Here is a 21171-nt window from a genome sequence, read left to right as displayed (position 1 = left end):
TGTCCGTTTGTGTCTTTGCCCTTAAGTCCTTTGAGTAGATACCCAGCAATGGTATTGTTGGGTCATATGGCAATTCTATATTCAGCTTTTTGAGGAACCACCAAACTGCCTTCCACAGTGGTTGCACCATTTGACATTCCCACCAACAGTGGATAAGTGTGCCTCTTTCTCCGCATCCTCTCCAGCACTTGTCATTTTCTGTTTTGTTGATAATGGCCATTCTGGTGGGTGTGAGATGATATCTCATTGTGGTTTTGATTTGCATTTCTCTAATGGCCAGGGACATTGAGCATCTCTTCATGTGCCTTTTGGCCATTTGTATTTCCTCTTCTGATAGGTGTCTGTTCAAGTCTTTTCCCCATTTTGTAATTGGGTTGGCTGTCTTTTTGTTGTTGAGTTGGACAATCTCTTTATAAATTCTGGATACTAGACCTTTATCTGATATGTCATTTCCAAATATTGATTCCCATTGTGTAGGCTGTCTTTCTACTTTCTTGATGAAGTTCTTTGATGCACAGAAGTGTTTAATTTTGAGGAGTTCCCATTTATTTATTTCCTTCTTCAGTGCTCTTGCTTTAGGTTTAAGGTCCATAAAACCACCTCCAACTGTAAGTTTCATAAGATATCTCCCTACATTTTCCTCTGTTTTGTGGTCTTAGACCTAATGTTTAGATCTTTGATCCATTTTGAGTTAACTTTTGTATAGGGTGTGAGACATGGGTCTTCTTTCATTCTTTTGCATATGGATATCCAGTTCTCTAGGCACCATTTATTGAAGAGACTGTTCTGTCCTAGGTGAGTTGGCTTGACTGCCTTATCAAAGATCAAATGTCCATAGATGAGAGGGTCTATATCTGAGCACTCTATTCGATTCCATTGGTCGATATATCTATCTTTATGCCAATACCATGCTGTTTTGACCACTGTGGCTTCATAATATGCCTTAAAGTCAGGCAGCGCGAGACCTCCAGCTTTGTTTTTTTTCCTCAAGATGTTTTTAGCAATTTGGGGCACCCTGCCCTTCCAGATAAATTTGCTTATTGGTTTTTCTATTTCTGAAAAATAAATTGTTGGGATTTTGATTGGTATTGCATTGAATCTGTAGATCAATTTAGGTAGGATTGACATCTTAACTATAGTTAGTCTTCCAATCCATGAACATGGTATGCCCTTCCATCTATTTAGGTCTTCTGTGATTTCTTTTAGCAGTTTTTTGTAGTTTTCTTTATATAGGTTTTTTGTCTCTTTAGTTAAATTTATTCCTAGGTATTTTATTCTTTTAGTTGCAATTGTAAATGGGATTCGTTTCTTGATTTCCCCCTCCGCTTGTTCATTGCTAGTGTATAGAAATGCTACAGATTTTTGAATGTTGATCTTGTAACCTGCTACCCTGCTGTACTCATTTATCAGCTCCAGTAGTTTTGCAGCGAACCTTTCTGGGCCTCCAGCATATAGTATCATATCGTCTGCAAACAGTGATAGTTTTACTTCTTCCTTTCCAGTTTTGATGCCTTGTATTTCTTTTTCTTGTCTAATTGCTCTGGCTAGAACAGCCAACACAATGTTGAATAATAGTGGTGATAATGGACATCCTTGTCTTGTTCCTGATCTCCTGATCTTAGGGGGAAAGTTTTCAATTTTTCCCCATTGAGGATGATATTAGCTGTGGGTTTTTCATATATTCCCTCTATCATTTTAAGGAAGTTCCCTTGTATTCCTATCCTTTGAAGTGTTTTCAACAGGAAAGGATGTTGAATCTTGTCAAATGCCTTCTCTGCATCAATTGAGATGATCATGTGATTTTTCTGCTTTGATTTGTTGATATGGTGTATTACATTAATTGATTTTCTTATGTTGAACCATCCTTGCATACCTGGGATGAATCCTACTTGGTCATGATGTATAATTCTTTTAATGTGTTGTTGGATACGATTTGCTAGAATTTTATTGAGGATTTTTGCATCTATGTTCATTAGAGAGACTGGTCTGTAGTTTTCTTTTTTTGTAATATCTTTGCCTGGTTTTGGTATGAGGGTGATGTTGGCTTCATAGAATGAATTAGGTAGTTTTCCCTCCACTTCGATTTTTTTAGGAAGCTTTTTCTTTTTAGGAAGCTTTTGAATGACTGATTCAATTTCTTTATTTGTGATTGGTTTGTTGAGGTCATCTATGTCTTCTTGAGTCAAAGTTGGTTGTTCATGTCTTTCCAGGAATCCGTCCATTTCATCTAAATTGTTGTATTTATTAGCGTAAAGTTGTTCATAGTATCCTGTTATTACCTCCTTTATTTCTGTGAGGTCAGTAGTTATGTCTCCTCTTCCATTTCTGATCTTATTTATTTGCATCCTCTCTCCTCTTCGTTTTGTCAATCTTGCTAAGCGCCCATCAATCTTATTGATTTTCTCATAGAACCAACTTCTGGTCTTATTGATTTTCTCTATTGTTTTCATGTTTTCAATTTCATTTATTTCTGCTCTAATCTTTGTTATTTCTTTCCTTTTGCTTGCTTTGGGATTCGTTTGCTGTTCTTTCTCCAGTTCTTCCAAGTGGACAGTTAATTCCTGCATTTTTGCCTTTTCTTCTTTTCTGATATGGGCATTTAGGGCAATAAATTTCCCTCTTAGCACTGCCTTTGCTGCGTCCCATAAGTTTTGATATGTTGTGTTTTCATTTTCATTCGCTTCGAGGTATTTACTAATTTCTCTTGCAATTTCTTCTTTGACCCACTCGTTGTTTAAGAGTGTGTTATTGAGCCTCCACGTATTTGTGAATTTTCTGGCACTCCGCCTATTATTGATTTCCAACTTCATTCCTTTATGATCCGAGAAAGTGTTGTGTATGATTTCAATCTTTTTAAATTTGTTAAGACTTGCTTTGTGACCCAGCATATGGTCTATCTTTGAGAATGATCCATGAGCACTTGAGAAAAAGGTGTATCCTGCTGTTGTGGGATGTAATGTCCTATAAATGTCTGTTAAGTCTAGCTCATTTATAGTAGTATTCAGATTCTCTATTTCTTTATTGATCCTCTGTCTAGATGTTCTGTCCATTGATGAGAGTGGTGAATTGAAGTCTCCAACTATTATGGTAGATGTGTCTATTTCCCTTTTCAGTGTTTGCAGTGTATTCCTCACGTATTTTGGGGCATTCTGGTTCGGTGCATAAATATTTATGATTGTTATGTCTTCTTGTTTAATTGTTCCTTTTATTAGTATATAATGTCCTTCTTTGTCTCTTTTAACTGTTTTACATTTGAAGTCTAATTTGTTGGATATTAGTGTAGCTACTCCTGCTCTTTTCTGGTTGTTATTTGCATGAAATATCTTTTCTCAACCTTTCACTTTCAACCTATGTTTATCTTTGGGTCTAAGATGTGTTTCCTGTAGACAGCATATAGAAGGATCCTGTTTTTTAATCCATTCTGCCAGTATGTCTTTTGATTGGGGAATTCAGTCCATTAACATTTAGTGTTATTACTGTTTGGATAATATTTTCCTCTACCATTTTGCCTTTTGTATTATACATATCATATCTGACTTTCCTTCTTTCTACACTCTTCTCCATACCTCTCTCTTCTGTCTTTTCGTATCTGACTCTAGTGCTCCCTTTAGTATTTCTTGCAGAGCTGGTCTCTTGGACAAATTCTCTCAGTGACTTTTTGTCTGAGAATGTTTTAATTTCTCCCTCATTTTTGAAGGACAATTTTGCTAGATATAGGAGTCTTGGTTGGCAGTTTTTCTCTTTTAGTAATTTAAATATATCATCCCACTGTCTTTTAGCTTCCATGGTTTCTGCTGAGAAATCTACACATAGTCTTATTGGGTTTCCCTTGTATGTGATGGATTGTTTTTCTCTTGCTGCTTTCAAGATCCTCTCTTTCTCTTTGACCTCTGACATTCTAACTAGTAAGTGTCTTGGGGAACGCCTATTTGGGTCTAATCTCTTTGGGGTGCACTGCACTTCTTGGATCTGTAATTTTAGGTCTTTCATAAGAGTTGGGAAATTTTCAGTGATAATTTCTTCCATTAGTTTTTCTCCTCCTTTTCCCTTCTCTTCTCCTTCTGGGACACCCACAACACGTATATTTGTGCGGTTCAAATTGTCCTTGAGTTCCCTGATCCCCTGTTCAAATTTTTCCATTCTTTTCCCTATAGTTTCTGTTTCTTTTTGGAATTCAGATGTTCCATCCTCCAAATCACTAATTCTATCTTCTGTCTCTTTAAATCTATCATTGTATGTATCCATTGTTTTTTCCACCTTTTCTACTTTCTCCTTCACTTCCATAAGTTCTGTGATTTGTTTTTTCAGTTTTTCTATTTCTTCTTTTTGTTCAGCCCATGTCTTCTTCATGTCCTCCCTCAATGTATCGATTTCGTTTTTGAAGAGGGTTTCCATTTCTGTTCGTATATCAGCATTAGTTGTCTCAGCTCCTGTATCTCATTTGAACTATTGGTTTGTTCTTTTGACTGGGCCATATTTTCAATTTTCTGAGCGTGATCCGTTATCTTCTGCTGGCGTCTGGGCATTTAGTCAGATTTCCCTGGGTGTTGGACCCAACAGGTTGTAAGATTTTTCTGTGAAATCTCTGGGTTCTGTTTTTCTTATCCTGCCTAGTAAGTGGCACTTGTGGCACACGTTTGTCTGCGGGTCCCACCAGTAAAAGGTGCTGTGGGTCCTTTAACTTTGGAAAACTCTCGCCCTGGGGGAGGTTCGCCAGCCAAAGCGGCTTGGAAGAGTGCCAGCTGGCCCAGAGATCCGATTGCGGGGAGGGTCGCCAGCCGCCGCAGCCCGGGATAGCGCCCGTCCGAATCTCCTAGTCGGCCCGGGGTGCCAAGCATGGCGGGAGGGCGCCGGCTGCCGCGGCCCGGGAGAGTGCACCGTTCCCAGCTGGACCGGGAAGTCACGTGTTTGGAAGGGACCCCGGTCACCGTTCTCCGCGGCCTGGGGATCTCCGCTCCAATTCTCCCAGTTGGTCCGGGGGGCCACCCGTGGGGGGGGGCGCCAGCTGCCGCAGCTTGAGGGGACCACCTGTCCAATTATCCCAGCTGGCCCGGGAAGGAGGAAGGAAGAGACTTCGGCCTCTTGCCGCCCCAGCCTGGGTAATCCCGCGCCCGTAGGCGATCTCACCGGAGCAGGTTCTCTCAGCCAGTCAGCCATTCCAGGATGGGGTACGCTGTCTTTTTTGATCTCTGTCGTGGCTCCGGGAGCTGTTCTGTATCGTTTCTACTCCCCTAGTAGCTGTTCTTGAGGAGGAACTAAGATCCACGCGTCTTACTAAGCCACCACCTTCTCTGGAAGTCTAAATTTTCTGTTTCTTTATTGATCCTTTGTCTAGATGTTCTATTCATTGATGAGAGTGGGGAATTGAAGCCTCTAACTCTTATGGTAGATGTGTCTATTTCTCTTTTCCATGTTTGCCTCATGTATTTTGGAGCAGTCTGGCTTGGTGCGTATTTATGATTTTTATGTCTTCTTGTTGAATTGTTCCTTTTATTAATACATAGTGTCCTTTGTCTCTTTTAATTGCTTTACATTTGAAGTCTAACTTGTTGGATATTAGTATAGCTATTCCTGCTTTTTTCTAATTGTCGTTTGCATGAAATATCTTTTCCCAGCCTTTCACTTTCAAACTATGTTTGTCCTTGGGTCTAAAATGTGTCTCCTGTAGACGACATATGAATGGGCCCTGTTTTTTAATCCATTCTGCCAATCTGTGTCTTTTGACTGGGGAGTTTAATCCATTAATCTTCAATGTTATTACTGTAAAGGCAATGTTTACTTCAATCATTTTTATTCTTTGGTTTTTATGTGTCATATCTTATTTTTATCTTTTTTCCCCCTTTTAGTTACCCTTACTGATGATCATCATTTCTATACTATCTTCTAAACCTCACTCTCCTGTCCTTTCCTTTCAGCCTGCCAGATTTCTTTAGTATTTCTTACAGGGCAGGTCTCTTGTTAACAAATTGTCATTTCCTGCTTATCTCTGTATATCGTAAATTCTCCCTCATTTTTGAAGAAAGGTTTTGCCAGATAGAGAATTCTTGGCTAGAAATTTTTCTCTTTCAGTATCTTGAACATATACACTGCCTACTCACTTCCATGGTTTCTGATGAAAAATAAGTACTTCATCTTATCAGGCATCCCTTGAATCTTATGAATCACTTTTCTCTCTCTGCTTTCAGAATTCTCTCTTTATTTTTGGCATGTAACAGTCTGGTTAGTATGTATCTTGGAATAGGTCTATTTGGATTTATTCAGTTTGGGATATTTTGTGCTTTGGGACCAATATATCAATGCCTTTCATGAGAGATGGGGAGTTCTTGGCTATTATTTCCTCAAATATTCCTTCTGCTTCTTTTCTCTCCTCTTTTCCTTCTACTATACCCATGACACGTATGTTTATGCTTTTTTGCATTGTCAGTCAGTTCCCTGAGACCCTGCCCAATTTTCCCCATTCTTTTCTCTGTCTGTTCCAAAACAGATGCTCTTTCTTCTGGCTTGCTGATCCTGTCTTCTGCCTGTTCAAATCTGCTGTTGTGTACTTTTAGTGCATTTTTAAGCTTACTTATTCTGCCTTTCATTCCCATAAGATCTGTTTTTTTCCTTGCATACTTCCTTATAGTCACCCTGTCTTCTTAATATCCTTTATCTTTTTTGCCATCTCTTTGAATTGGATTAGGAGATATGTTTGAACATCTTTGGTTAGTCTGCTCCAGATTCTGTATCTCCACCAAATTTTTATTTGTTCCTTTCACTGGGCCATAACTTACTGTTTCTTGGCATGGCTTTGTTTTTTTTTTTTTTGTTTTGTTTTTCTGATATCTCAGCATCAGATTATTTTGGCGAGTTTACTCTGAATATTGGATTCTCTCCTGTCAAAGATATTGTTGTTGATTGACTTTGTATTAATGCTCTTCCTTGACACTTGGTTCATCAGTATTACCTAACCACAGCTGAGCCAGAGGTCCATGAAGGGGGTGCATACCAACTCCCCAGAGCCCCAGGGAAAAGTTCAGGTAAAGATGCCTAAAAACCTTTAATTACATTCCCCAAAGGAACACTTTCCTCACCTGCCCAGTATGTGGCCTTCTTCACCCAAAAGCCTTTTTTAGATGTCTTCCTGGAGCTGCATTTTCCTTGCCTCCCAGCAGAGCAGCAGCCTATTCTCCTCAACCCTCAGAAGGCAGAGAAGCTCCCTGTGGAGTGCAGACAATCGCATAACTACAGTGGGTTTAGTGAGTTTAAACCACTGGTGGTTACAGCAGTTCAAATTTGCTGGCCAAAACTGGCACTGTGCTGAATCATGTCCCACCCTATTTGGGGGACTGTGAACCTCTGCTCCCCTTTCAGTCTAGAGCTGCCCATTGACTAGGGCCTGGAGTACTGTATGCTTTCTGCCCCAAGAGTGGGGGTGGTGATAGGATGCAAAACTGAGGGGGAGTTGTTCATGTTCCCTCACCACAGCTTCTCTGTCTCTTCACTGAAGAGAACATTCTCCCCAATCTCTAGAACCCTGATCTATTGTTGCAGAAAGTTTCTGCCTGACCCCCAGTTGTTTTTCTAGGAGGAAAGTAAACCCAGCCTTTCCCTAATCAGTCATCTTGGATCTGCCCTCCACTGATCTTTCATTTTTCATTTATGATAATTTTCTCAATATCTCTCATCTCCTGATAGCTTCTCTTCTCTTTGTCATCATTAGCTATTAGGAAAATACAAATAATGAGATAACCACCACACCACTATACCACTACAAACCTATCAGAATGGCTGAGATTAAAACTAGTGATAACACTAAGTACTGACAAGGAAATGGAGAAGCTGAATCTCTCATATGTTGCTGGTAGAAAAAATAGCTCGGCAATTTGTTATAAAACCAAGCGTGCCATTATCATACAATTCAGCACTTGTACTCTTGGACATTTATAACAAAGAAACGAAAACTTACATTCACATACCTGTATGCAGCTTTATCCATAACAACCAAAAACTGGACGTTGCTCAGATGTCCTGGTCCAGTCTAACTCAACCCCGAGACCAAAGAATGCACTAGGCAGAATATTACCCATAAGGTTTTTTTTATCCTTTTTTCTTAGTTAAACGTTTACTTTATTGCCTAAGTATATAGACAAATTTATGCAACCAGGGTAGAGGCTGTGGATGATTCATATTTCCAAATGGGGAAGAGAACTCACTTCGTCTTGTAATATCGAGCCAATCAATGAATTCGGCTCTCAATCAGAACCAGACAGAATTTAGCATCTTTATCCTTTCTTTTTCTCTCAAGATACTTTCTAACAGTAACAGCTTTCTTAATTAGATGGTAGAGCTCCTTAGGAAGATCAAGAGCAAGTCCTTTGGACTTAAAAATTCTCAAGATTTTATTGCCTGTCACAGAATGTACTTGTGCAATACCATGTGAGTCTCAGGATCACCCCGATTTGCAAAGCAGTCAGGCCCTTCTTGGCCAGTTTGTAGATTTGCTCCTTCACGTCATCAGATGTCAGCTTCAACCAGGTGGGGATGCTGCAGTGATAGGGCAGAGCTGACTGGGACAGGCCCTAGCAGCGTGCATGTGGTCCAAGACGGCAGTGGTCAGGCAGCAAAAAAAGTACGCTTGCTTTTTAATTAGGGCCTTATTAACAGGAGGAAAATCTTGCCAGTTGGGACATGAAGGTCAGCACTCAGTACCCAAAAACTAAAAGGAAAGGGACATGCCAAGAGGGCACCTCATAAAGTGTAACAGAGTCCTGTGAGATTTGATTAGAATAGGGTTTCAGCTAACTCGTGAGATTTGGGTTAGCATTGTCTCACAAGAGTTAGTTACCAACAGTGATGGGGTGTGTGGGGGAGTGGTGGTTCATATTCATTGACCTTTAATGTCTGTCTGCAGTCATGTGGGTGGCTGTGTGAAATACTTGCTCTCAAAATGGAGGAGGGGTTGGGGACTGGGCCCTGGGACATTACATATCTGTCCTTCCTTGCTTAAATGGTAAACATCCAGACCATGGACAACTGTTCAGCAGTGAAATAGGGACAAACTATTGATGCACTTAACAACTGTTGTTGATCTCAAGGGAATTATGCTTTGTAGAAAAGCCAATCCAAAGGGTTACATACTACAGGTATACCTTGTTTATTGTGTTTTGTAGATAATGCGTTTTTTACAAATTGAAGGTTTGTGGCAAATCTGCATCAAGCAAATCTGTCGGAGCTGTTTTTCCAACAGCATCTGCTCACTTCATGTGTCTGTCACATTTTGGTAATTCTTGCAGTATTTCGAACTTTTTCCTTATTGCTATATCAATAATGGTGATCCGTGATTAGTTACCTTTGATGTTACTATTGTAATTGTTTTGGGGTACTACAAACCATATAAGGCTGTAAACTCAATCAATAAATGTTGGGTGTGTCCTGACTGCTCTCTCAGCCTACTGTTTCCCATCTTTCTCCCTCTCCTCAGGCCTCCCTATTCTGTGAGACACAACAATATTAAAATTAGGCTAGTTAATAACCGTACAACATCCTCTAAGTGTTCAAATGAAAGGAAGAGCTGCACGCCTCTCATTTTAAGTCAAAAGTGAGAAATTATTTAGCTCAATGAGAAAGGCTGGAAGCTAGACCTCTTGTGCCAAACAGTTAGCCACGTTGTGAATGGAAAAGGAAGGGTTCTTGAAGAACTACTGCTACTCCGGTGAACACACAGATGATAAGACAGCAAAACAGCCTTATTGCTGATAGGGAGAAAGTTTTTGTGGTCTGGATGGAACACCAGCCCAGCCACAACATTCTGTTGGGCCAAAACCTAATCCAGAACAAGACCCCAATTCTGTTCAATATTATGAAGGCTGAGAGAGGTGAGGAAACTGCAGAAGATAAGTTTGAACTAGCAGAGAAAAGAAGCCATTTCCATTACACAAAATACCAGATGAAGCAGCAAATGCTGATGTAGAAACTGCAGCAAGTTATGCCAAAGATCTAGCTACAATTATCGATGAAGGTGGCTACACTAAGCAACTGATTTTCAATGTAAATGAAACAGCCTTTTATTGGAAGAAGATGCCATTTAGGACTTTGATAGCCAGAGAGAAGAAATCAATGCCTTGCTTCAAACATTCGAAGAACAGGCTCTCTCTCCTGGTAGGGGCTAATGTAGCTCGTGACTAGGTTGAAGCCAATGCCCATATTTTCCATTCCAAAAATTCTGGGGCCCGTAAGAATTACGTGAAATCTAATATCTGCCTGTGCTCTATACACGGACAGCAGATCCTGGATGACAGCACATCTGTTTACAGCATGACTTACTGGATATTTGAAGCCCGCTGTTGAGAACTTCTTCTCAAAAAAAAGATTCATTTCAACATATTACTGCTTGTTTATAATGCACCTGGTCACCCAAGAGCTCCAGTGGAGATGTACAAGATTAATGTTGTTTTCATGATACTACCAAAACATCCATTCTGCAGCCCTAGTCTTCTTATTTAAGAAATAAATTTTTATAAAGCTGTAGTCCCCATAGATAAAGCATTGCTAAGTGTGAATATAGCTAATGCAGAGTTACAAAATGCATGAAGTAAAAGCTAATAGAATTGAAAGGAGAAATAGATAAAATACAGATTATAGTTCAAGGTTCAGTATTCTTTTCAAGTATGCATGAACATTCACCAATATAAAAGCATATTCTGAACCATAAGACAAATCTCATTTAGAAAGAATTAAAATCTATCAACTGTGTTCTCTGATCTGAGTAGAATTGAACTAGAAATTAATAATAAAGACACTGGGAAAATCCTACAGCATCTAGAAATTCAACAACTCTTCTAAATATCCTATGGGTCAAAGATGAAATTACAAGAAGGATATTAGAAAAGAATTTGCTGGTGTAAACTGTGGACTGCAGTTAATAGTACATTATAATACTCTCTCCTCAAGTCTAACTAAGGTACCATAGAAATGCAAAATGTTAAAAATGGAGGTGGGTATGTGGGAACTCTTTTTTCATGCATGGACTTTCTGTAAATTTACAACCTCTCTAATAAAAATATTTATATATAAATACGGGGAAAAAATCCTGAAGATGACTTAGATGGCAAGATATAGGTCTCCAGTTGACTTTTTTTTTTTTTTTTTTTTTTTTTAAAGGAAGGAAAGACAGAGAAGGAAGGAAGGATGGAAGGAAGGAAGGGAGGAAGAAAGGGAAACATTTTTAAACATTTTCTTGTTTTATTATATTTTGTTTGTTTGTTTGTTTTTTACATGGGCTGGGGCCGGGAATCGAACCGGGGTCCTCCAGCACGGCAGGCAAGCACTCTTGCCCGCTGAGCCACCGCGGCCCGCCCTCCAGTTGACTTTTTAATATGGAAACAAAGGATAAAAATGTTTATTACCTTTGCTTTATATTTCCGTTCTGGAACTTTCCTTTATGTTCTGAAACCTAATTTGTTTCAAGCTTCTTTCCACATCCTGAAAGATTAGAGAAAAATAAAATTCTATCATTTTTTAAAAAGAAAAGAATTTGAACTGAATGAAAATGAAAGCCCAATATGTCAAAATTTGCACTAAAAAAGGGCAGTGTAGTGTTAAATGTTTATATTAAGAACGAAACACTCAAATCAATGATCCTAGCTTCCACCCTAAGAAACTAGTGGGGGAATGAGTAAATTAGACACAAAGTAAACAGAGGAAGGAACTTGCAAAGTGAAAATCAACAAAATAGGAAATAGAAAAAAAAAAGAAATCTAAGGCTCTTTCTTTGAAAAGATGGATGAAATTGATAACTCGTCAAACTTTAAAAAGAAAGAAAAGAGACAACTTACCGATATCAGGAATGAAAGAGAAGGCATCACTACAGATCTTACAGATTGATAAGAAAATATTATGAACTTTATGCCATTAAATTCTACAATTTAGATGACATGAAGAAATATTTTGAAAAACAAACTTGTGAAAACCTTCTTGACCAAAAGGGGAAAAGAGAAGAAATATATAATCATCCATATTTTAGAGCTTCAACTTCTGTGTGAGACCAAAGGGAAAGATGCTTAGTTGGTGCAAACTTTTTATTTTGGGTAGTGCATTATCTAATTTAACTTGTGTGGTCAGTTTAGTTGAACACTATGGGTACATGAATCTTAAATAGGGCATGAGATTTTGTCAGTTTGTCCAGGTTAGTGTGATGCCCTGATATATCCCAGAGTAATTTGGGCAGTGAATAAAGAAGTATTTGCAAAGTCCCCTTGGGGGCACTGGTAGAAAAGAGGAAATATTCATACCCATTTGGAGAATTTCTGATATTTTCACAAGCAGTGGGGAAAACCAAATCGATAGGCTATAGCTCTCAGTCTTGAGGTTCACCCCTATGAAACTTACTCCTGCAAAGTATAGGCTAAGCCTACTTAAAATTATACCTAAGAGTCACACCCAGAGACACTCTTTTATTGCTCAGATGTGACCTCTCTAAGCCAACTAGGCAGGTGAACTCACTGCCCATCCTGCTAAGTGGAACCTGACTCCCAGGAGTTTAAATCTCCCTGGCAACGTGGGACAGAACTCCTAAGATGAGCTGGAACCCAGCATCAAGGGATTGAGAAAGCCTTCTTGACCAAAAGGGGGAAGAGAGAAATGAGACAAAATAAAATTTCAGTGGCTAAGAGATTTCAGAGTCAAGAGGTTATCCTGGAGATTATTCTTGTGCATTATATAGATATCACTTTTTAGTTTATGATATATTGGAGTGGCTGGAGGGAAGCACCTGAAACTGTTGAGCTGTGTTCCAGTAGCCTTGATTCTTTTTTTTTTTTTTTTTAATATTTTTATCATAAACAACAAACGTAGACACATTCTTGATGTGGTTACAGTAGTGGCGTGGCTCACATTATTATCACATAGTTGTGTATTTATCACCATGATCATTTTTTTGAACATGTGCACCTCTCCAGCAAAAGAAATAAAAAAGAAAAAACTCGTACATGCTATAACCCTTACCCCTCCCTCTCATTGACCACTAGTAAGCCTTGATTCTTGAAGATGATTGTATAAAGATATGACTTTTTCGGTGTGACTCTGTGATTGTGAAAACCTTATGTCTGATGCTCCTTTTATCCAGGGGATTGACAGATGAGTAAAAATATATAGATAAAAAAATAAATAAATAAAAGGGGGGAGACAGGGTGAAATAAATTGGGTAGATGGAAATACTAGTGGTCGTTGAGAGGGAGTGGTAGGGGGTTTGGGATGCATGAATTTTTTCTTTTTTCTTTTTATTTTTCTGGAGTGATGCAAATGTTCTAAAAAATGATTATGGTGATGAATACAAAATTATGTGATGCTATTGTGAGCCATTGATTGTGTACCATGTATGGGCTGTATATATGAAGATTTACCAATAAAAATATTAAAAAAAAGAAAGGATAGAATCTGAATAGCCTTTGTTTATTAAAGAAATTGAAGTCCCAGTTAAAAACCTTTCCACAAAGAAAGCTCTTGGCTCAATAACTTCACTTGTGAATTCTACTGTTCTAGTTTGCAAGCTGCTAGAATGCAACATACCAGAAATGGAACGACTTTTAAAAACGGGAGATTATCAAGTTACAGGTTTACAGTTCTAAGGCTATGAAAATATCCAAATTAACATACCAAAAAGAGGTTACCTTCACTCAAGAAAGGCTGATGAAGTTCAGGGTTTCTCTCTCAAGTGGAAAGGCACATGGCGAAAGTGGCTTTTCTCTCCAGGCTTCCTGTTTCAGAAGCACCCTGAGGGGCATCTTCTTTCTTCATCTCCAAAGGTCTCTGGCTGTGTGGGCTCTGAAGCTTTATCCAAAATGGTTCCCTCTTAAAGGGCTCCAGTAAAAATCCCATTCAAGGTGGGAGATGCATCTCCATGATAATCATCTAATTGAAAGCTTTTACCCAGTAATATTGAATGAAAATGAAACAACTTATTTTCTTGAGGCAAAGGATTCAAACGGGCACATTCCACCTTTTGGTCTTTCCAAATGACCATTTGGAAAGAATGTGTCTTTCCAAATGCTAAATACATTGGTTCCATCACAATATCAGAAAGTCTTAAACCATTTCAGTAACAAATGCAATACAAAGCCAGAAAACAGTACAAAATCTCATTAAAGTCAGCTGCAGGCATGATGCATCCTAAGGCAAAATTCTCCTCTGCCTCTGGACCTGTAAAACTCAGAACAAGTTATTTACTGCTAATATACAAAGGAGGGACCGTCATAGGATTCATATTCCTATTTCCATAGGGAAAAATTGGACATGAACACATAGGTCACCAGACTCAAGCAGCTTCTAAAACCTGGGCAAACTCCATTAAATTTCAAACTCTGAGAGTCCTTTCTCCTTGGGGTTTTAGAAAACTACAGTCCCACCCTTTCCAAGGGCCAGTGCAGTGCCCCACCTCTTTCTGAATGCAACCTTGAGGGATATTGGGGAGACCACCTTTTTCTCAGCTCTACCCTCTCCAAGCATTGGGCCTCACCCAGGCTCTCTGCCATCTCTGGGGCACAAGCTCAACCTCCTCCATGTTGTGACAGCCAGGCTCTCCCCAATCCCAAAGGAATGTGCTCCACCCTCTCCAATACCTGAGGCAGCACACCTCTTCCACTCCAAGAAGATGAAAGGCCTACTACCCTCTGCCTTCAGGGCAGACTCACCCTCTCCGAGTACTTGGGTGTGTTCGCTCTCCTTTCTTGATTTCAGACCCCAGCCTTCATGGTTCTGTCTCTATAGACATTTTACCTTCATTTTGTCACTTTTCTGAGCCCCCCCAGTCCAGACTGGAGTGGTTCCATTTATACAGATCCCACAACACTGTTTTTGGCTTTCTATATAGTAAGTAAGAATAATGACCATCAGACAGAAGGAGTTTCCACAGATCCTTCCTGGATAACTCCATCTTCAATCCTGGCTTTTTCTGAAATGGCTGACTAGTTCCACATTGTGTTAAATCCTCATGTGGGGCACTGTTTTCTGGGGTCTCCCTTTCTGGAAGCCCAGAATTTTCCAAAACATCAGTTTCTGCTTTCTTTGTACCAAAGAGTTCAGTTCTCAGCTTATCTCTTGGCTGTCGCATTTTGCTATAAACTGCAAGGAGAAACCAGGCTGCGCTTTCCACGTTTAATTTGGAAGTATCTTCTGCTAAATATCCAACTTCATGCCTTTTAAAATCTGTCTTTCTTTGATTCCTGGACCATGCATAAAAAAAACAACTGCCTTCCATCTACAGCCAGCAGTCACCTTTGATAAATTTTGTGCAACTTTAAAACAAGGGTCATTTATAATAACCCTTGCCGCCTTTCTGTCTAAGTCCTTATCAGAAGTATCTTTAGAGTCCACATTTTTACCAACAGTCTTTTCAAAGCATTCTAGGCCTTCTCTATCAAACTCCCCAAAGCTCTTCCAGAATCTTCCCCTTTTCCAATTAAAAAGCCATTCCAACATGTTTGATATTTGCAAATAGAAGCAGTACCTGCTTCTCTGGTACCAAAATCTATTCTAGTTTGCAAGTTGCTGGAATGCAATTTAGCAGAAATGGATCAGCTTTCAAAAAGAGGAAATTATTAAGTTGCAGGTTTACAGTTCTAAGGCTGTGAAAATGTCCAAATTAAGACACCAACAAGAGGTTACCTTCACTCAAGATAGGTTGAAGTTCAGGGTTTCTCTCTCAAGTGGAAAGGCGTATGGCAAATATGACAAAATCTGCTAGTTTTCTCTCCAAGCTTCTGGTTTCATGAAGCTCCCCCGGGGGTGTTTTCCTTCTTCATCTCCAAAGGTCTCTGGCTGTGTGGGCTCTGAAGCTTTATCCAAAATGGTTCCAGTTAAAGGGCTTCAGTAAACAACTCTACCTTGAATGGGTGGAGATACACCTCCATGGAAACCATCTAATCAAAAATTACCCCCCACAATTGGATGCTCACATCTCCATGGAAATAATCATAAAGCTCCCACCCGGCAATATTGAATGAAGATAAAAGAACTTGGCTTTTCTGGGGTGCACAAAATATTCAAACTGGCACACCTACCAAGTATTTAAAGAAGAAATGTTAACAATTCTACCCAAATTCTTTCAGAAAATAGAAGAAAAGAAACATCTCCAATTTCATTTCATGGTATACTGTAGTAACAAAATTATACAAAGACCCTACAAAGTAAGGAAAACCACAGACCCTTATCCTTTCTGAACATAGAAGTAAAAACTATAACAAAATATTAGCAAACTGAATCCATCAGTGCATAAAAACAATAATTCTTCATAGCTGTTTGTTTGCTAAAGCTGCCAGATTGCAATATACCAGAAATGGGTTGGCTGTTTCAAAGAATATTTATTAGGCTACAAAGATACAGTTCTAAAGTCATGAAAATATCTGAATTAAGGCATCAAGAGGGAGATACCTTCACTGAGAAAAAGGCTGCTGGCATTTGAAGTTTCTCTGTCACATGGGAAGGCACATGGCGACATCTGTTGGCCCTTCTCTCCTGGATTGGTTTCATAATGGCTCTCTCAGCTCCTGTGGGTCCTTCTGGCTTTTCCTGGGGTGTTTTCTTAATCTGAGCTTTCTCCAAAATGTCTCTGCCTTTTATTCTCTCATAAAGGTCCCCGGCAAGAGAATTAAGACCCACCTTGAATGGGCCAGGTCACATCTCCATGTAAACAATCTAAGCAAAACCTTTTTTGTCTGTACCTGTTGTGCAGACAATATGTCTGTACCCAGGGATGGATTAAAAGAACATAGGCTTTTCTGGGGTACATAACAGATTCAAACCAACACAGTGGTCAAATAGTGTTTATCCCAAGAATGAATGGTTGGTTTAACAGTTGAAATCAATTAACATAAGTTACCATATCAGTAGACTTTCAAACAGAAAAGTCGTGATCATCTCAATAGATAGAGGAAAAACCTTTGAGAAAATTAATCATTCATTCATGATAAAATCTCTATTTTGCATTATTCTAGAGGTCTTAACCACTGCAATATGGGGAAAAAAGAAAAGAGAAAAAAAACATTGGAAATGAAATAAAGTTATAATTTTGGCAGAAAGCATGATTGTCTATAGAACCTGAATAATTTACAAAGAAAGCTGCTACAACTGAAATATTGTAGAGCAAGTGGTAGAGAGTTCAGCTAGGTAATAGCATACAAAATCAGTATATAAAATTCAATTGTGTTTTTCTATCTTAGCAACAAACAATTGGAAATTAAAGTGAAACTGTATCTCAGTTTAGCTGATTTAAAACAAAAGGTTAAGATTTCATGATTAGACTGCCTGGGTTTAAGTTATCTATCATTTACTAAATTTGTGAATTGTGTAATTTTTCTATGCCTTGGCTTCACCATTTTAAAAATAAGTAGATAATGGCACCTGCATGCATTCAGTTAGTGAAGAAATACACAGAAAGCTTCCTTAGTTCAGTGCCTGCCACAAAGTTAACACTCAATTAGTTGTGAGGCCTCAGAGACACTAAGTAGCCCAGATCGGGATACTTATCATTCTCTTCTCCAACCTACCTTTGCATCCTCTGCTGCCAGGAGAAGCAGAAGTCAGGCATCCCATTTCACAGGAAGAAGTGCCTTCTCCAAGGCCAGAGTTGAATTCAGCGTTAACCCATTTGGTCAGCAGCGTACATGGTGGAGAAGAGGGCTCTGGGGTGTTCCGTTCCCTCAGGCAGTCTCAGAGCAGAAAGAAACATGGACATGGCTCCCATGAGGCTGTTTTGCTGCAGACATGGACATCTCGCTGCCTGATGAAGTTCTATGCTGTGGTAGCCACCTCACCCACATCCTGGGAAACCCACAAAGTGGTGGAGAGGATCGAACAGCGGATTTTGAACTCCAACCCTGTCATGGAAGCTTTTGGTGAGTTCAGTATCTCCTGTACCATTGCATCCCATTTCTCCTGATCCTTCCTGGGAAAAGTGCAGTGCTTTGAGACTGTCTCTGTTATGGAGACTGGAGAATGAATATATCATTCCCTGCTTTCGCTCCCCCCGCCTTCTCCCAAGTACTCCTTAGGGCTTACTGCAAATATAGATGACGTCATCCCATCATCCCCCTCCCTCCAGCTCATAAGTTCATATAACATTGGTCCTGGAGAGAACCTTGTGTCTCATCTAGGCTACCTAATCCTGTCCCTCTTTCCATTAGCTTCCTGATGGTCCAGAGAGGAAGGGGATTTATCTAAGGATACAGAGTAATTACTCTCCAGGTTGAGCTAGAACCCAGATGTTGTGCCCTACTGTCTAGGGGCACTGTTGTAGTTTGTTAATGCTGCTGAAAATGCAATATGCCAGAAATGGGTTGATATTTATTAAGTTACAGATTTACAGTTCTAAGACCATAAAGATGACTAAACTAGATTAGGCATCCAGAGAAAGATACCTTGACTCAAGAAAGGCCGATCTTAGAAGGCATGTGGCTGGCATCTATTGGTTCTTTGGCTTCTGGTTTCAAACAGTTTCCCTGCGGGCATTTTCTTTCTGCATCTCTAAATGTGTCTGTCTGGGTCAGCTCTGAAGCTTTTTCCAAAATTGTTCCCTCTTAAAGGGCTCCAGTAAGCTGTTAAACCCACCTTGGGTAGCATCTCCAAGGAAACCCCCTAATAAAAAGGTCCCACCTACAATTAGGTGGGTCACATCTCTGTGGAAACAACTTAATAAAAAAGATCCCACCCTACAATACTAAATCAGGATTAACGAGCATGGCTGTTCAGGGGGTATACAACAGTTTTAAATTGACATAGCACCTTGTTTTTGACTCCTTCCCTTCAAAGAAAATAATCACTGACTGCCAAGCTTGCTCATTCATATTTCTTTTCAGGACATTCTAACTTTCCTGAATCCCACTTGGTAAAGCCTGAGTATCTATTCCCTAGTCCTGACCTCTGACATGGAAACCAGCAAAGGGCATTTAGGCGGCTTAAGAATAAGGAGATGGCCCCCAGGGGCTCTGCACCCGCCTTGGCCCATGGGAACTCTGTGAATACAGGGGAGCATGTAACCTTATGTGTGATCATAGGGAACGCGTGTACGCTGAGGAACAACAACAGCAGTCGCTTTGGGAAGTTCATCCAGCTCCAGCTGAACAGGTAACAGCTGCTGCCCCCCTGCCCAATACCTACCTCTTCAGGGAGGGTGGAAAGTGGTGCAGTCTCCAGCCTGGGCACCCATATAGGCAAAAACTCCATTCCTCCTAGCATGTGTGTATGTGGGATGCCATAGGATCTTTGAGCCCTGAGGGTGATCCCTTGAACCTGGAGAGCTGTAGGGACCTTAGGGACCCTGGCAGAGTGTGCTTGCCTTGGCCCATGTGTTGCTCCTGGCTCCTTCCCTTACTCGGGATTCTAGTTATTAAACAGCCACCCCTATGGACCATACCCTGAGCTCAAAGCTGGGGATAATGCTCCTGACTTGGGACAGGACACAGTGATGGACCTGAGGCCCTGGCCCTGTCCACCTGAGATGGATGCAGGGGAATGTCCCACACTACCCAAAGACCTGCTGAACAGCCCCCTGTGCTCCTGGGCTTTGTTGGCTAAGTGGAAGAGCTTGAGGGTAGTTGCTAGGTTGTAGTCTGGCACACAGTAAGAGCTTAATAAATGGCCATGGAACGACTAGGAAACTAATTGCTCTGGCCTGCATGTTCTTAGGGCCCAGCAGATGACTGGAGCTGCAGTCCAGACCTACCTCCTAGAGAAGACCCGAGTGGCCTGCCAGGCCCCCAGTGAGAGAAATTTCCACATCTTCTACCAGGTGTGTGCCAGGCGCAGAGAGGGGAGGGGTCTGTGCTCTAACCCACCCCATTCCCCATCCAAATCAGGCCCCTTCACCACGCGTCAGGCAGGATCGTCTTTTATCTCTTGGTTACAAATGTTAGACATAAATTGACTTTGTTACATACCGATGTTTAGCTTTCAAACTTAATATTCCCTCCTGTTTCCTCCTGTATGTTAATCATAATTTAGGCTTAATCCATATTCAGTGTGTTCATTCATTGAGTTAATTTTACTTACTGCTACATCACATAATATACTGTGATTAAAAAAAAAACAACTTTCCTAGACTTAATAATTGCTTCACTTTTTCTTTTTTGTTTAACTGTCCACACCATCCAGCAAGTATGTAATATGTTTCTGTTTATAATTCACTGCTCACTCTTTTTTTTTTTTTCTTTTTCTTTTTTTACATGGGCAGGCACCGGGAATCAAACCCGGGTCCTCAGGCATGACAGGCAAGCATTCTTACCTGCTGAGCCACCGTGGCCTGCCCTCACTGCTCACTCTTAACTGTAAACTTTGTGCACCAGTTCTGCCTCCCACTGGACCTTGGCTCCCTGTATGGTTTTGGCAAGGGGGTGTGTTTTTGCCTCCCCTATCAGATCTGTATCTCTAGTATGGAAGCTGTGTCACCCTTATCAGACTGGGTGTACCCCCTGAATGGAATATGTCTTTTCTAACAGAATGAGGGTTTCTCCAAGCTACAGCTGTGCCTCTGCATCAGGTTGGGGCTCCCCTAGAGCAGGGACAGTGTGTCTCCCTTGCTTTTAGACTGGGAGTGTCCTTAAGTAAGGAGTGTGCTTCCCTAATCAAGATGAGGGGCTCCCAAAAATAGTAGCAATGCTTCCCCAGAATAAGGATTTTGTATCAGGTTGGGAACATCTAGAACTGTTTGCTTTTTTTTTGCCCCCATGCATGCCCTGGGTTCTCTGCAGGAATCCCTTGGCCTCATGATGTTTGCCACTTCTCACTCCTGTCATCTCACGCCCAGCCTATGGGGGCCTGGGCTTTCCTCACACCCCCAGCTCAGCCACCCTCCCACCCCTGTCCACAGATCTGCAAAGGAGCAAGCGCAGACGAGAGGCTCCAGTGGCACCTCCCCATGGGAGCCACCTTCTCCTGGCTACCCAACCCAGAGAAGACCTTGGAAGGTAGGGGATCCCTGTCCAGCACCCTGGGCTGGCCCGACAGCACTCACCCACTCTACATAGGGCCTGCCTCCCTCACTCCTCGTCTCCCCAGCTGACCTTCTCTAGCCCTGACTCTGGGCTGAGACTTGGATTGTTTTGCAGAGGATTCTTTTGAGGTGACCAGAGAGGCCATGCTCCATTTGGGCATCGACACCCCTACCCAGAACAACATCTTCAAGGTCAGAAGAAAAGCCAT

General features: G+C 40.7%; 1 protein-coding gene and 1 pseudogene across 10 annotated transcripts in view; one reads left to right on the top strand and one right to left on the bottom strand.

Moving 5' to 3' along the window:
* Nucleotides 1-21171, top strand: part of MYO19 (myosin XIX) — a 57364-nt gene that overhangs the window by 18972 nt on the left and 17221 nt on the right. For all 10 annotated transcript variants that reach the window (XM_077165044.1, XM_077165042.1, XM_077165043.1 and 7 more), the window contains 5 exons: nucleotides 17738-17870; nucleotides 19029-19098; nucleotides 19660-19762; nucleotides 20840-20936; nucleotides 21078-21154. In XM_077165044.1, the coding sequence (XP_077021159.1) occupies nucleotides 17759-17870; nucleotides 19029-19098; nucleotides 19660-19762; nucleotides 20840-20936; nucleotides 21078-21154 (459 nt within the window). In that variant the 5' untranslated portion in view covers nucleotides 17738-17758. The remainder of the gene's footprint in view (nucleotides 1-17737; nucleotides 17871-19028; nucleotides 19099-19659; nucleotides 19763-20839; nucleotides 20937-21077; nucleotides 21155-21171) is intronic.
* LOC143685633 (small ribosomal subunit protein uS15 pseudogene) lies at nucleotides 8135-12490 on the bottom strand (annotated as a pseudogene).

This window comes from Tamandua tetradactyla, chromosome 6 (genome assembly GCF_023851605.1).
Source record: "Tamandua tetradactyla isolate mTamTet1 chromosome 6, mTamTet1.pri, whole genome shotgun sequence".
NCBI lineage: Eukaryota > Metazoa > Chordata > Mammalia > Pilosa > Myrmecophagidae > Tamandua > Tamandua tetradactyla.
Note: the sequence above shows the minus strand (reverse complement) of the source record. Positions and strands in the feature narration are given on the sequence as shown.